Raw genomic sequence first — 13,411 nt, 5'->3', positions numbered from 1 at the left:
AAATAAGTATGATCTAGCATTAGGGTCTGGGGATACACTGAGGTTTATCTAAGAACCCTTTCTATACATGTATTCTTATGCTCTTCTGGTTACCAGCATTACTGGTTATTTTTACATTTTGTGCAAACAGCAAGGGCCATGAGGAAAAACATCACCTAATATACATGGCATTGACTTTTCCTAAGAAATGTTCTTCTAAAAAGCAAAAGCGTTTCAAGAGATGGAAACCAGTTTTTCCAGAAGCTGTAGGTGTAATGTTACCGTGCTAGGACAGTTCCAGTAGGCATTATCACCACTGAAACACAACAGAATGCAGAGGTGGCTTTTGCCAGGGGCATATCCCTGCCCAAACCTGATGCTCCATGTTCAGTAGCTCTTCTCTGTTGTTACACTGCTGACTAGTCATGCTTTCAAGGACTGGCATGTGAAATCTCAGGCTGAGGGCTGACAGGGATGTGTAGGATAAAGATATAAGGTTCTTCTTTTTTCCTCCCCTCAGTTTCCATCTGTAACAACTAAACATTCTCATCCTCATAGTATTACCTTGATATTAGGTCATCTATATGGTCCTTGCCATGCATGACACTGTCCTCTTAAACCTGTCTTGTGTTGTATAAATGGACACACTCATGTCACATAAGCCTATTGCAAAATTAATAACTCAGTAACCACAAGCCAAAAAACATAGAATGATAATGCAAAAGCATAATCAAAAAATACACAAAAAGCCATAGAACTACTTATGAGAATCTCAAAATGAATTATTCCAGGGTATAATCCAACTTTAATTATGCACAAATAGTTGCCATCTAGTGATGCTCATCTTCCAAAGACAAGTGTCTAAATTAATCTCCAAAGGAAGATCCTGTGTGCCTAAATGAAAATTCCTGAGATTACCCAGGGCTTCCCCTTCTTTCAGTGGCTATGTAGAGAATACAGGTCCTTACTGTAGGACGTTTATTTAGCTGGAATTTTAAAATTTAGCTGCAAAGCAGCTGTTTAAAACAGCTGTTTCATCCACTGCAAATAGTATCTTGTACTGTAAACACAGTAAGATTCATATTACTTATTTTAAGTATACAAAGTATACTTTGTATACTTATTTTAAGTAGACAAAGAAATTCACTTCAACCTTCCTTACAATAAAGTTTTAAAAGAAAGAATACTTACTATTTCTACATTTAGTGATGCATTACTTTCTTCAATTGCTCGAAGTTTTACCTTGCCCACAAAGAACACTAAAACCAAAAGTAAAAGTTAGGAAAATCAATGCTGAAACACAGAATGTAAATTTTTTTGAGAATTGCAAAAATTACTGTCTTGTGCTTTGATACAAGAGAAATAAGAACACTTGCACTATCTTATCCATTTTTGCAACTGTTCTTCCATCTTTTCACCTATTTTAACAAATGGACTAGTCCAATAGCTTAATTTTTTCCATATATTTAATTTTGATGGCTGTCCCTAAATTCCTTCCAGTTAATCTTTTCCCAAAACAGAAAACCTGCACTTCACATTACTATAAATAGAACTCCTTAGCTTACTTGTTTCTTGGGGTTCTTTTGCAATTCTTATCTGCAATTGTGTGCCTTTGATGAGAAAACAAAGATCAAAAGTACAAGAGTCTAAACATTTTTTAATCTCCTCACCTTTAATATTTTTTGAATTAATGTAAAATCCCTCTAAATTTACACGGAAAGTTATTATAGAACTAGCTTTTACATGGCAACTAAACATTGCTTCATTACTCAGAGTATAAAATAGTTGGGTAAGACTTTTATGTAAAAAAAGGGAAAAGAAAGCCACTAACCTGAATAATTACAGGCACGTGTTACGTTGCATACAATGGTTTCTCCAGCTATAAGTTTTTTGGGGGGAAAAAACCAAACAACTACAGATTAAAAAATTTAAACCTAAATCCAATATCATCATATGTATTTACAATCATTCTAGTGTTTGAAATTTATCTTCTGGAAGTATTTGTCATATTGTCTAGGCTTCACCTCTCTACAGCACTTACCGTGACATTTTCTAAGACTTAGTATTCAGAAATATGCTGCCTTTGGTTAATTAACTTTGAATCATTTTCTGCAACAGTTTTGACAGAAGACATACGTGCAAGTGATCTCAATTTTATTTTCTTTTTAAAAAAAATTAAATAGAAACAGAAACCACCATATAATTGACAAACTCCTTAATTATCACAGCATTCAATCACTAGGAAGCATACTATCTGCTTCTTAGAATCCTACTATGGATCCATAGGATAGCAGCATAGAAGCTAAAACTGTTCTACCTGATGGAATTCAAGCTACGGTGACAGCAACCATGTACATACACTCTTATCTCGCAGAACATGCCCTCATTTAGTTACAGCAAGCTTTTGGCTGCTCCATATTTTCCATACTTTTAATACAACCTACACTGCTGAGAAATAACACTGATCCTAAATTAGGGTACTGTAAACAGACTGCTCTTTTGTATAATTTCAAAATAAAGCACTGGAAAGATATTTGCATCCAAGACAAAACTCCTACACTTGTTCATTGAAGCAACTTCCTTACTTAAGCAGATGGATTGGCCTCCACTATCAGAAAAAAACCAAATTCTATTTTTTCTGCTCTTATAATTAGTTAGTACCAAATGAGAAGGGGAATTTTTTTTCACTTTCTCTGTGGTGCAATCATTTGACTGTAAAAGTTTGCTGCTTTATTAATTTTATCACAATCAATGAATAAGCCACTAAAGGTTACAGACTGCAAGCTGGTGGCAATATTCAAATTATTAGGAAAAAAAATAATTCAGACAGCAGTTTAGAATCAAATAAATTTGATGGTTGGACTTGATTATTTTAGAGGTCTCCTCCAACCTTAACAATTCTATGACCCTAAATTTGCCTTCCCTTTCGTTGGCAGTGAAATAATTACAAACCTTGTATACAGTTTTAAACAATCCTTAAAAAGATAAAAAGCTCATAAATAAGTGATAAACAATAATCAAATGTCAATATAACAATAATTTGTCATAATTTTTTACTCTATAGAGAATACCTTATAAAAACCCAACACAAAATCCTAAAGTGCCACCAAAGATTAACATCACCTCCTTTTTCCTTACAGAGCACCTGTTTGTGTACCCCCTAGTCTTAAGATCTCTGCATGCCACCAAAATGCACAAAAATAGATTAGCAGTGGGAAGGATAAAAGACTGATCAAAGATCACTAGGGCTTCCAGTCCCATGAAAGAATCTCATAACACAGCTGCAATGTTTCTGCAGGTCATGTTCACACAGCCAAATTATCCTTGTCACTAAGGCTCCAAGCCAGTTCTTCTTCCACTTGCACTAATTCAGGACTAATCCATTGTAATGGGACTACTGAGCTTCAACACAGATAATTAAAAAAATAAAATTCAGTCTATTCCTGGTCCTACTGGGCCTGCCCTGAGGTCAAATACAATGACTGTATTCAGTTTGCTACAATCTGCTAAAAGGCATGAAGATTTCTTTTTAAGCAAACATGGTCCCTGAGATTGTGAGTCTTACATTTTTGTGGTAACCTACTGCTCTGACTTACAAAATAACCAAACTCTTCTATATGCAGCCATCTAGACAAGGACTACAGAATTAGTCCTTCTACCAGACTGGACAGTAATGTGAGGTAAGGCAGACTGTTAACATGACAAACCACAATACCAAGTAAAAAGCATACTAAAAAACACTTGGGAGCAAACTTCTTGAATTCACATACACTTAAAATTTGAGATGCACAAAAATGTTATCAGTGGTGATAGATGAATCCTACCTGGTGTTATGGTGGAGTAATAGTCAGTTGTTGTAAGGGCTTCTGTTATTAAAATAAAAAAAGAAAAAAAAAAAAGACAAAAGTTTTCACATTTTAACTTAAAAAAACCCATGCAATACATGTCACAAAAATAAATTCTTATTTCTATTTCAGACTGTCATTCCATGAAAAATGTAAACACCTGAAATATTTTAAGAAAATGAAGTTACTTTCAGTGTGGGAAGTGCAAAAGCAGCAAGTGGAGTAAGATTCATCCAATTACATGTTTGTATCCTCATCTGAGCCAGTGACTCCTGGCTCCCTACTGTTCAGAGAAGTAAGCGGTGCTTTTAAGGTGATTCCTATTTATCCAATTCTACATGGGCACTCCAGCATAGGACGAATCCTGTTCTAAAACTGTGTTTTTCAATCAACAATGAAGAACAGCAGGATGTCCAGGTCCTATAGAGGCATGGAGGAATCCATACTGATACGGAATGAGACTACTCCTTGTTTCAAATGGGAAAATCAGGAAAGGAAGGGGTAACAAGTTCTTCTGATTGAGTCTTTTCTGATCCTATTTCACAACTCCTTGCAAGTACATATGTAAGTGTCTTCAAGGAATGGGGTGTACATTTTAGTTCTGTAAAATAGCTTAAATAGTATCAGAAAACATGGAAAACATTCCATATACAAAACCCCCTATATACTTGCTAAAAATATATCTGCCCTGTTTGGGTTTTGGTAAGCAATACAATATTTTGAATGAAAAAGACAGGTTTACAGCTCAGTTAAGTGCCCCTCAGAGCCCTACTCCTGCAGACTTAAAATACAGATTGCAGATAAATACAAAATTTAAAAACATTATTTAATTATAAATTATTATATATTATTATATAATAATATAATTATATAATAATATAATTATTATTATTAATTATAAATTATTATATAATTTAAAAAATTATTTGGAATAAACAAATCCCAGTTACTAAAAAAAAAACAATAAAAAAGCAACAAACATGAATGCAACGAACATCTGCCTTGAAACCTTACTCTCTTCATGCAAATTCTCACCTGTACTTTGTGTAGTCTCCTCTGAAGACGTATCTGAAATAGAAAAATTCATAAGAGTAAAATCTATAAAAATAAAATAAAACAAGAAAAGCCCAAAAGTCTAAATCCAGCAAAGTCTAAATAAGAGAAACATTTATAACATCTTGCCTGAGGAATTAATAGGATAGATGATAAAAGTAACAACAGAGAATTCTAGGGAAAAAATATAAAAGAAGTAAAAATTTTATTAAGAAATATTCTATTTCTATGAATTTTTGAGAAAAAAGATTAAGCCTGCAAGATTTTGAACAGAAACTGAATATTATTTATCTAAATTTCATTTTAAGAACAACTGCAAAGCTTGTTAGGAGTGTTCACATTATTTCAATACTAATAATTGAAATAATGTTCATGTTATTTCAAAAATCCGGGTATCTGAATACAACCAGCTGGGAATCAAATTTTCCTCAAGTAAGTTCCTTTTACTGGTTTCATTCTTTCAGAAGGTGAAGATGAATTTTTGAATATCCAACTGCAATAACTACTTAACCTCAAGTACCTTTTCCTTCATGAACTCACAACATTCATAAGCAGAGATGACTCACTGGGTGCAAACAGTCTCTCCAAAAAAGCTGGTTTTGTCAATAACCACAGATAAATAAAATAAAGTAATGATGCAAAGTTTTTTTTCAGCTACATCAAAAGGAAAAAGACAATTAAATTAAGACCATAGATGAAAATTTAAAGGGCTGTACTTAATAAGAATATTTTAGATGTCAACGCAGGAATGCAAAGTGATTAGAAGACCACTTTGTATCAATTCAATATAACAACTTAATGATTTTTTAAAAATGGATCAGAACAGATCCACAACAGAAGAAGAAATTTTCTGAGCCAATTAACAAGTAGTCAAAATATGAGCAGAGTGAAAACAAAGTGCTGGTTTCACCTGTGTTACTTGGCCTAGTATATACTACACAAATATTGAATGTGATGTAGTTTTTAAAGACAAACCATTCCCGAAGAGAGACTGCATCTGTAAAATAACAAGATCATGTGTGTTTGCATCTGTATTATTTCTTTTATCCAGAGCACTCTCTCTATGTCAGTATACATTAAGCAACATACAGAAAGCAACTAGCTTTCACACAGGTTATTTCTGTGTGTCTCATTCTTAATTTTTTAAAAATGCTTTCATAGATGATGCTTATCACCTCTGGTTCCAGAAGTTGTTAGAGCTTCTTGTGTGTGTGCAGTGTAATACACTGCATGAAATGCCATCTGCTAGGTGAGAGGAGATGTAAAGGAGCTCTCGCTACAGTTTTCCTCCTCTGACATCTCTGCAAACTCTTCACTGTTCAGATAACTGAACAAAAGTCTCCTGATCAAGCAACTTGCACCTACTTCAACCCAAGCACCACTGTCAGAAGCCATGAGTGATTCTATAAAGTAAGCTATTTCACTACAATGTAGAATAAAACAAGTAATTTGAAATGAAAATATTTTAATTCTGGAACTCTATTACATTACAGCCTTTCTGCACTACCTCAGATAAAAGCAGATTTACCGAAGAGGAAATAACAAAAATTGGAAAAAATCAGTAAAGTCCTGATTTTCTTACCAAACATTGTTGTTGTAGCTGATTCTTCAGAATCTGTGAATTTTATTTCAGATTAAAAAGAAAAAAAAAAGTAAAAAAAAAAAAGAAAAAGACCGTTATGAAGTTTCAGACACACACATTATCATCCTCAACATGCTTTTCTTCTATTATCAAAAATTTCCTGCATTCACCAGAAGAGGGCAACACCTGCTCTTTCAGAACAACACTTCCAGGATGTCAAAAAGGCAGATGTAACAATTTCTGGTTAAAAAAAAAAAAGTCACAATCTTTATGCACTCAAATAGAATTTGATGCAATACAATTTTTTTTTTGAGAAATACCAGACAGTTTGAACTGCATAATGTTACAAAACCACAATTGTATAATGTTAAAGACCCAAGATACGTGCCACACTAGCCTGAAAGCTACATGCTTATCCTGAGTGTCTTGCTAATTCTAGGAATGGGAATCAAGCATACACAGCAAGATGGCTCTAGCTGGGTATGAAGAACTATTCTCAGACTTTTTATAATAAAAGTGAGACTTGCCACTTAAAATTTATCCCATTCATATGTATTCTATACTGCAAAAAGCAGAGATTAAAAAAAATAATTTCAAGTTTGAATCTCTGATTTTAACAGGAACCAGCCAACTATTTATATAGCAAACACTAGCTATCAGATTTTTATATAGTTATAGTCAGTATTTTGATCAAAAAGAAATTAGGAAATTTGATATCTTGTTCACATGGCAACTTTAAAGTTGGCCCTTTCAGTCACTGGGTGGTTTTTGATACAGTCAGAGACAAGTCAAGTTACAGGTCACAGTTACCACAGAAATATAATTTAAAGAGTAGCTGGATGCAAACATGAAGCACTATTTAAAATATATACTTAAGGTGTTTCAACATCTCTCAAAGGTCAAAAGTCATCCATAATGTTACTTACAATATACTAATTTTACTGTAAAGCCTTTCCTACTGCTGCAGAAGGCTTAAATCAGAGATACCAAAAGTCCCTGAAGAAAATCAGATTTTTTCGAACTAAAACTTGTAAACAAGGATTTTCTGAAATTATAAACACTCATGAATTCCTTGCTCCAGTAAGACTATTTTGCTTGCCTTACTGAAAACTAGCAATAACTTCTTTCCAAAGGATAAATGTGAATATAATTTCTGTAATGAAGGGAGAATCCGAATCATCTCCGCGACTTTATTTTCATTTTCTCTAGAAAATTACTGATGCTGTTTGCACCACAAAATTAGCTAATAAGCCACAAGGATGATAGGAAAAATTAATTTGCTGATGTTTGCATATGCTTTACTATCTCCAAGAATTAAAAAGTATCAGCAGCAGCAATCTCACTACACACTTTCTAAAACAGAAGAACAGTGGGGCAAAATCCCATAGAACCCCAGCATACCTGTTATTTTTCTGCTAGGCAGCGTAGCAGTAGTTTCAACTGCAAAATAAGAAGATTTTTTTAGGAGCAAGCAGAAGATTTTATATACATTTGTACACATGCATATACATACACACACTTTTTAAAACACAACCATTTTAGATGTAGTACTCACCTCACTTCAAAATGGTTTGCAAAACTACTTTGCATCCATCGAGAAATATGTGTCAATATGCTTTTTTTGAAAGCTGGAAGTTGAATTCTTTTGAGTTCAGTTTTTTCCTCAGTTTAACTTTTTATACTGATGGAAGATAGAGATTAGGCCATGAGCTTTGCCTCTTCCATTGCTAGTGTCTTCAGAAACCTATTCAGCACATTTGCTTGAATGAAGATGAAGAGGACTAAAACAGCAGTGACTAAAAATGTAACATGTAACATCAAGATGTGCATGTACATCATATAAATACTCATGTGTCCAAGAGCTGCACCACCAAAGAACATCTAAACAATGAAAGATCAGGCTGCCAGAAAGGAAACAGCTCAGGTGGATGTGGGCTGGGATGAAAAGGTGAGCTATTTCCTGCTCAATGGGCCCACAGAACATGTCCCCAGGGACACCTAGGGAGAGATGGAACACACAGATGGGCTCTTGATCAAGGGGTGGATCTGACAGTTGAAGCCATCACACTCATGAGTGTGAAACATGATGTCATCAAGTGAGCCAAGTGACGAAAGTGTCTCTGGATTAAAGGTAGTGGTTGGGCTATAAATGAGGAGGCTCAGCATATCGATTAAATCACACCACTGCAGCAAACCTGCCACCAAGGCAAGTGCTATGTGCTTCCTGTGGTGGAGGAAAAGCGGCAGACAGCTCCAAATGTTCCCTGCAGCCTGTCACCACTCAAAACACCATCCTGGGCCTTGAAAAAGAAGTAGCAACACAGTATCACCTGTACTTAAAGCACTGTTACCTATTTCATCTCCTTTAATAGATGAGACCCTGTCTGGGCAAGGAGGAAGAAAAACTCTTCCCAAGTCACTGAACCTGGTGGGACACTAAGCATTGTCAGGATTCAAGCCCAAGAGTAACAGAAGAAGAGAGAAATTCTCTCCAAATTGCAGGAGTAGGTGGGAGTAGGTAATGCCTTGATATCTGGCCAGTCCACCACTGCCATGTCACACTGGTGGGTACTAAACTGTCCCACACAGCCCACATGCAATGGACATCACCCAGATCCTTGGAGTCGTCGCTGCTGTCCAGGTTGCTGTAGATTACCTCCACCACTGCTAATGCCTTCAGATACTGACACCTTCCTTCTTCCATCAGTGGTGGTCCACCTGCACCTGCAGTCTACATGACCATCCTCAAACTCTGAATCCAGTCATCCAAACTCAAATCTCTGTGGGTAACCAAGTAACCAATCACTTGGAGACGACACACAGGAAAGTGCTCTGAAGGAACAAATTTCTAGGGAGCAAGGTATGCAGGAGAACCTGGGCAGGTGCCTAGAGCAGTATTTACCTCTGATGGCATGGGAATTTACACCCAAGCAGCCAAGGAATCCTGGTGAGAAGGCAGACCACTTGCAGGAAGGATGTCTTGCTTACACCAAAGACAGAGACTTTTGGTACTGTGTTGGGTCCTGGCGTATGCCTACCAGGCCTGTGTCCTACACCCTGGAAGAAGCAGTAGGATCTCTGGATCTAAGGAAAAACAAATGGATGCTGCAGCTGAGTCAGAGATACAACCCTAACCATAACAGTCAAAGGAGAGCTATGGAACTGTAGGTTGACCCAGTTAGGGAAGGAGGAAGAAGATCCTCTGGAGGTGATGCAGGAAGACAACTCAGAAGAGTCAGCCTGTTCTGCAGCAGGACAGCCACAACAACAGGAGAGGGAAGTGACAGAAATCATAAATGAGACAGAAATTAACCAGTCCCTATTCCTCAGCAAGGTGTGAGATGCACAAAGATGACAGCTGCCAGCCAGGTAAGCAGATTGCTGCCTGGCTACCCCAATGCTGGGATACTGGGACCAATGATCTGAAGTCAGAGACAACATGAGAGCTTGACAAGATGAAAACAGTCAGTTCGTTTTTGTTGAATGTCATACATTGCATGAAGCTAAAAGCAGCAACTCTGAAATATGGCAGGATGAATACACGGAAATCAAATTAATTGCACTACAATTCTTTAGGAGTTTTCCATTAAACTGTTAGTTTTAGTTAATTTACATCCTGGGTAGAAACTTCCTTATGCAGAAGAGAGAACCAAAATTCTTAGCAAAATAATACATACCCATTAAGTTAAAGCATAAATAAAAATTCACACCTTTATACATATCAGCCTACTGAATTTAAACTCCTTCAGTAAAGATAAAACAAAGTTACATCAAACATCCCTTTTGAGACAACTAGGATTCTGCCTACAGAGAAGTAAAATTGCTCTTTTTGACAAGTAGAACTGTATGAACTTGATAGATCATGAAAATCTGGATATAACCCTAATTTTTATGGTAATTTTTCAGGAAAATTAGGGTTTCTTACTATATGTTAAGTCCAGATAAAATACATATTTACATATTCCTGTAAGGTATGTGTTCTAGAGCTCTTATGTACAAGTGCTGTCACTTTAACATTGTAAAGTGATTACAAATTACAGATGATATAAAATTATTTTCTTAGCACCTAGTGTAGGCTTGGGGGAGACTCTTAATACAACACCAAGACAATACCAAGTTTAACATGCAGAACTGAAGCAGTAGTCAGATAAAACTATTCTGTATTGCTTAAACAGTAAATAATTTTTTAAGGTAAAATGGGGTGAATAAAGATAATTGACTGAATTTCTGGTTAGAGACAGAAGCATCCTTCCACACGTGGGCAATCTGACTTTCCTACCACAGAAAGTAAATTCTATCTCCAAAAGTTTGCCTATTACTAGTCCTGTCTTAATCAGTGCAAAAGCCTTCATCTCCAAAAAAAGCTCTGGAATCAAATTAAATTCTCAAAAGGAACCCACCTAAATATGTAGCATCTCAGAGCAAACACCACTACACTGCTTCTTCTGCCCATTTAAAAAATAAAATCTGTACAGGAAATCTAGCTTTAAGATCTTTCTCACAAACTCTTGTGGAGTCAGTGGAGACAGTCTTGCTGTACACAAGGTACTTTTGCATCCTCCATATCCCTTCAGTCGCCTTGTGAATTTTTGAGAATACAAGTACTACCCTAAGGTAGGTACAAAAATTGTTCATTAACATATTTGGTTTTGTAGGCTAGTAAAAAGACATTGAACTGTAAAAATGCCAAGTGCTTTTAATAGCACATCTAGCAGCACAGGTAGTAAAACAAGTTAAACACAAGCCACAAATATGGAGCTGGCAAATACAGCAACTGATGATGGCATGCAATATCTGAGAGGCACTTTTTTTACGGACACTTATCTAACTAACCATGACTTCTCTTACAGCACAATAGTCATATGCCTACAGTTGCTAGAAATTATCCATGAGTATGAGACTTGTCAAGGTTTGAGTATGGACTTATCAAGGTCCAGCTTTAAGTACATTAACCAAGTCTTTAATCAGAATCACCTATGCATACAGAAAGGAGGAAGTAGGAAAGACATGAGTCTTTCCTACAATTTATTTGTTAACTCTCCTGCTTTGTTGTGTTTAAGAGCAAGAAAAGAAGGTGAATAGATATATTTGGAGAAGGATTAGAGTTCAATCTAAAATATCCCTAAAGTTGGCAAGTAAAAAGGAAAGTAAAGTAACTCAAAATGTATTAGTTACAAGCTAACAGAAAATTTATTGCTCTTTTCTTGTTTATTATTGATAAGAGCATGAAAATCCTTACATGTATGAAACTTCCATTTATTTGCTCTATGGATTTTATTTGCAACACTGTTAGTTTAGGATCACCAAATCAATATAACTAACATATCCTGTTCCACATTATAAACAAAGGATTACACATTGTAATAATACTTTGCTACATTTTCTCCAATATAAAACATTCTTAAAGATTCAAACAGTAATTAAATAGGCAGTATTATTCCTTGCTTTTGTTGCAAGGGAGATAGAATTGGCCCCCACAAGAACTGTTTGATTTCTTTTCTGAGGGAAAAGGCAAATTGATTAAATGAGATAAGCACTGCTTTCTGTTCCTAACATGCATAATTAGAAACAAAAGCAGCAAGTCCCTTACTGTCTTCATATCACTTTGTACTGTTCCGACACAAACAGCTAGCTAAGCCACAACCTGGGAATCCCATGTGTGTTCCACAGGTATGAAACTGGTTTAGCAGCTCTCACCACAGCTGCAAAAATTGTGACAACCTTCATTTCCCAATGACTTTGACAATGGGAACCAGTGTAACTTCAGCAGCTCCAGACTGGCGGGAGACTAAACCTATTAACAGTACTTAAGGTTACGTGTGCAAGCTGATGTAGCTCTGAGAAAGACCAGTACCTGGCCCTGTCTAAAAAAAATAGCCTTGTGCTTACAGCATTCCTTAGCATGACAGCTTTTAATTCTCCGGCTACTGGATCTTTTAGGATGGGATGGTCTCCACATATCCTGCTGAAGCTGTTCCACCAAGCAAAGCAGAATTGAAAAATTAATTCAATGAAAGGGAAAGAAAGGCAGAAGGAGGTCTTGTAACATAGTGGTCAAGATGGGACAGATGGTTCTGGTGCGTACAGCAAAAGGACTGTCACTCAAAGTATATAATTTGTTCAGTAACTCAGGCACAGGACAGAGCCCTTAAAGCATGACAGGTGTACAATCTCCAAGTGTGATAACGAAAAAAGATCCTTTTCTTCTCCCTACCTTCAAAGTAACTTATGAGCAGTACACCCTTTCTTAAATTTTTTGGAAAGGCAACACCATTTCTGATTCACCTGTCTTCGTGCAACCCAGTCTGTGAGAAACAGTTCCGTTTTTCCAGGGTGAAGAAGTGAGAAGCAGCTGGAACCTGGCTGCCGATAACAATTTGGTGCAAGAAGGACATTACTGGCAGTAGTTTCTTGTCCCCCTGTCTCAAGGGGAACAGTGCTGCTGCTGACTAATGCTGTTTTACCTAACACTTCATGATCTCCTTTAAACTTTTGCAGAAAGCATCCTTTGAGCAAGCCCAAGACGGGGAAAGCAACTATTGGGCTTTCTTCGGAGGAGAAGGAGTCCAAAATTTAGTGGACTCGAGTCTCCCCATGGACACTCCCCCTGCCCAGCCTGTGTGATAGGTGAGGAGGGTCAGAGTGAAGGGCAGTGCCAGCTGGCCTCTGTCTCAGGAAACACGGGAGAGAATGCAAGGGCAGCTGCTTCCTAGTCAGCTCCAGACACCACATAGGCACTAAGGAGCAGCAACAGCCCTGCCAATCTGTAGAAGGACAACAGCATTCCTGGCAGAGAAACATACATTCCTGTACTTATATGTGTAGGGCCTAGAGGAGAGATTTATGGAATGAAGTGACTAAAATTCTACTTAGATTAATTGAAAAACATGCCAAAAATGAAAAGTGTATTAGCACCCAGGCCTCTTCATTCAAAGTACAGGTAGTCTCAACT

At 36.5% G+C, this 13,411-nt stretch overlaps 1 protein-coding gene across 7 annotated transcripts in view; it reads right to left on the bottom strand.

Moving 5' to 3' along the window:
- Positions 1-13,411, bottom strand: part of ADGRG2 (adhesion G protein-coupled receptor G2) — a 57,547-nt gene that overhangs the window by 20,382 nt on the left and 23,754 nt on the right. For all 7 annotated transcript variants that reach the window (XM_053935456.1, XM_053935455.1, XM_053935454.1 and 4 more), the window contains 6 exons: positions 7,861-7,899; positions 6,460-6,492; positions 4,860-4,892; positions 3,804-3,845; positions 1,811-1,858; positions 1,171-1,238 (listed from right to left, as the gene is read on the bottom strand). In XM_053935456.1, the coding sequence (XP_053791431.1) occupies positions 1,171-1,238; positions 1,811-1,858; positions 3,804-3,845; positions 4,860-4,892; positions 6,460-6,492; positions 7,861-7,899 (263 nt within the window). The remainder of the gene's footprint in view (positions 1-1,170; positions 1,239-1,810; positions 1,859-3,803; positions 3,846-4,859; positions 4,893-6,459; positions 6,493-7,860; positions 7,900-13,411) is intronic.

The sequence above is a fragment of the Vidua chalybeata genome, chromosome 2 (assembly GCF_026979565.1).
Source record: "Vidua chalybeata isolate OUT-0048 chromosome 2, bVidCha1 merged haplotype, whole genome shotgun sequence".
In the NCBI taxonomy this organism is placed as follows: domain Eukaryota; kingdom Metazoa; phylum Chordata; class Aves; order Passeriformes; family Viduidae; genus Vidua; species Vidua chalybeata.
This window is presented reverse-complemented; position numbering and strand designations above follow the sequence as displayed.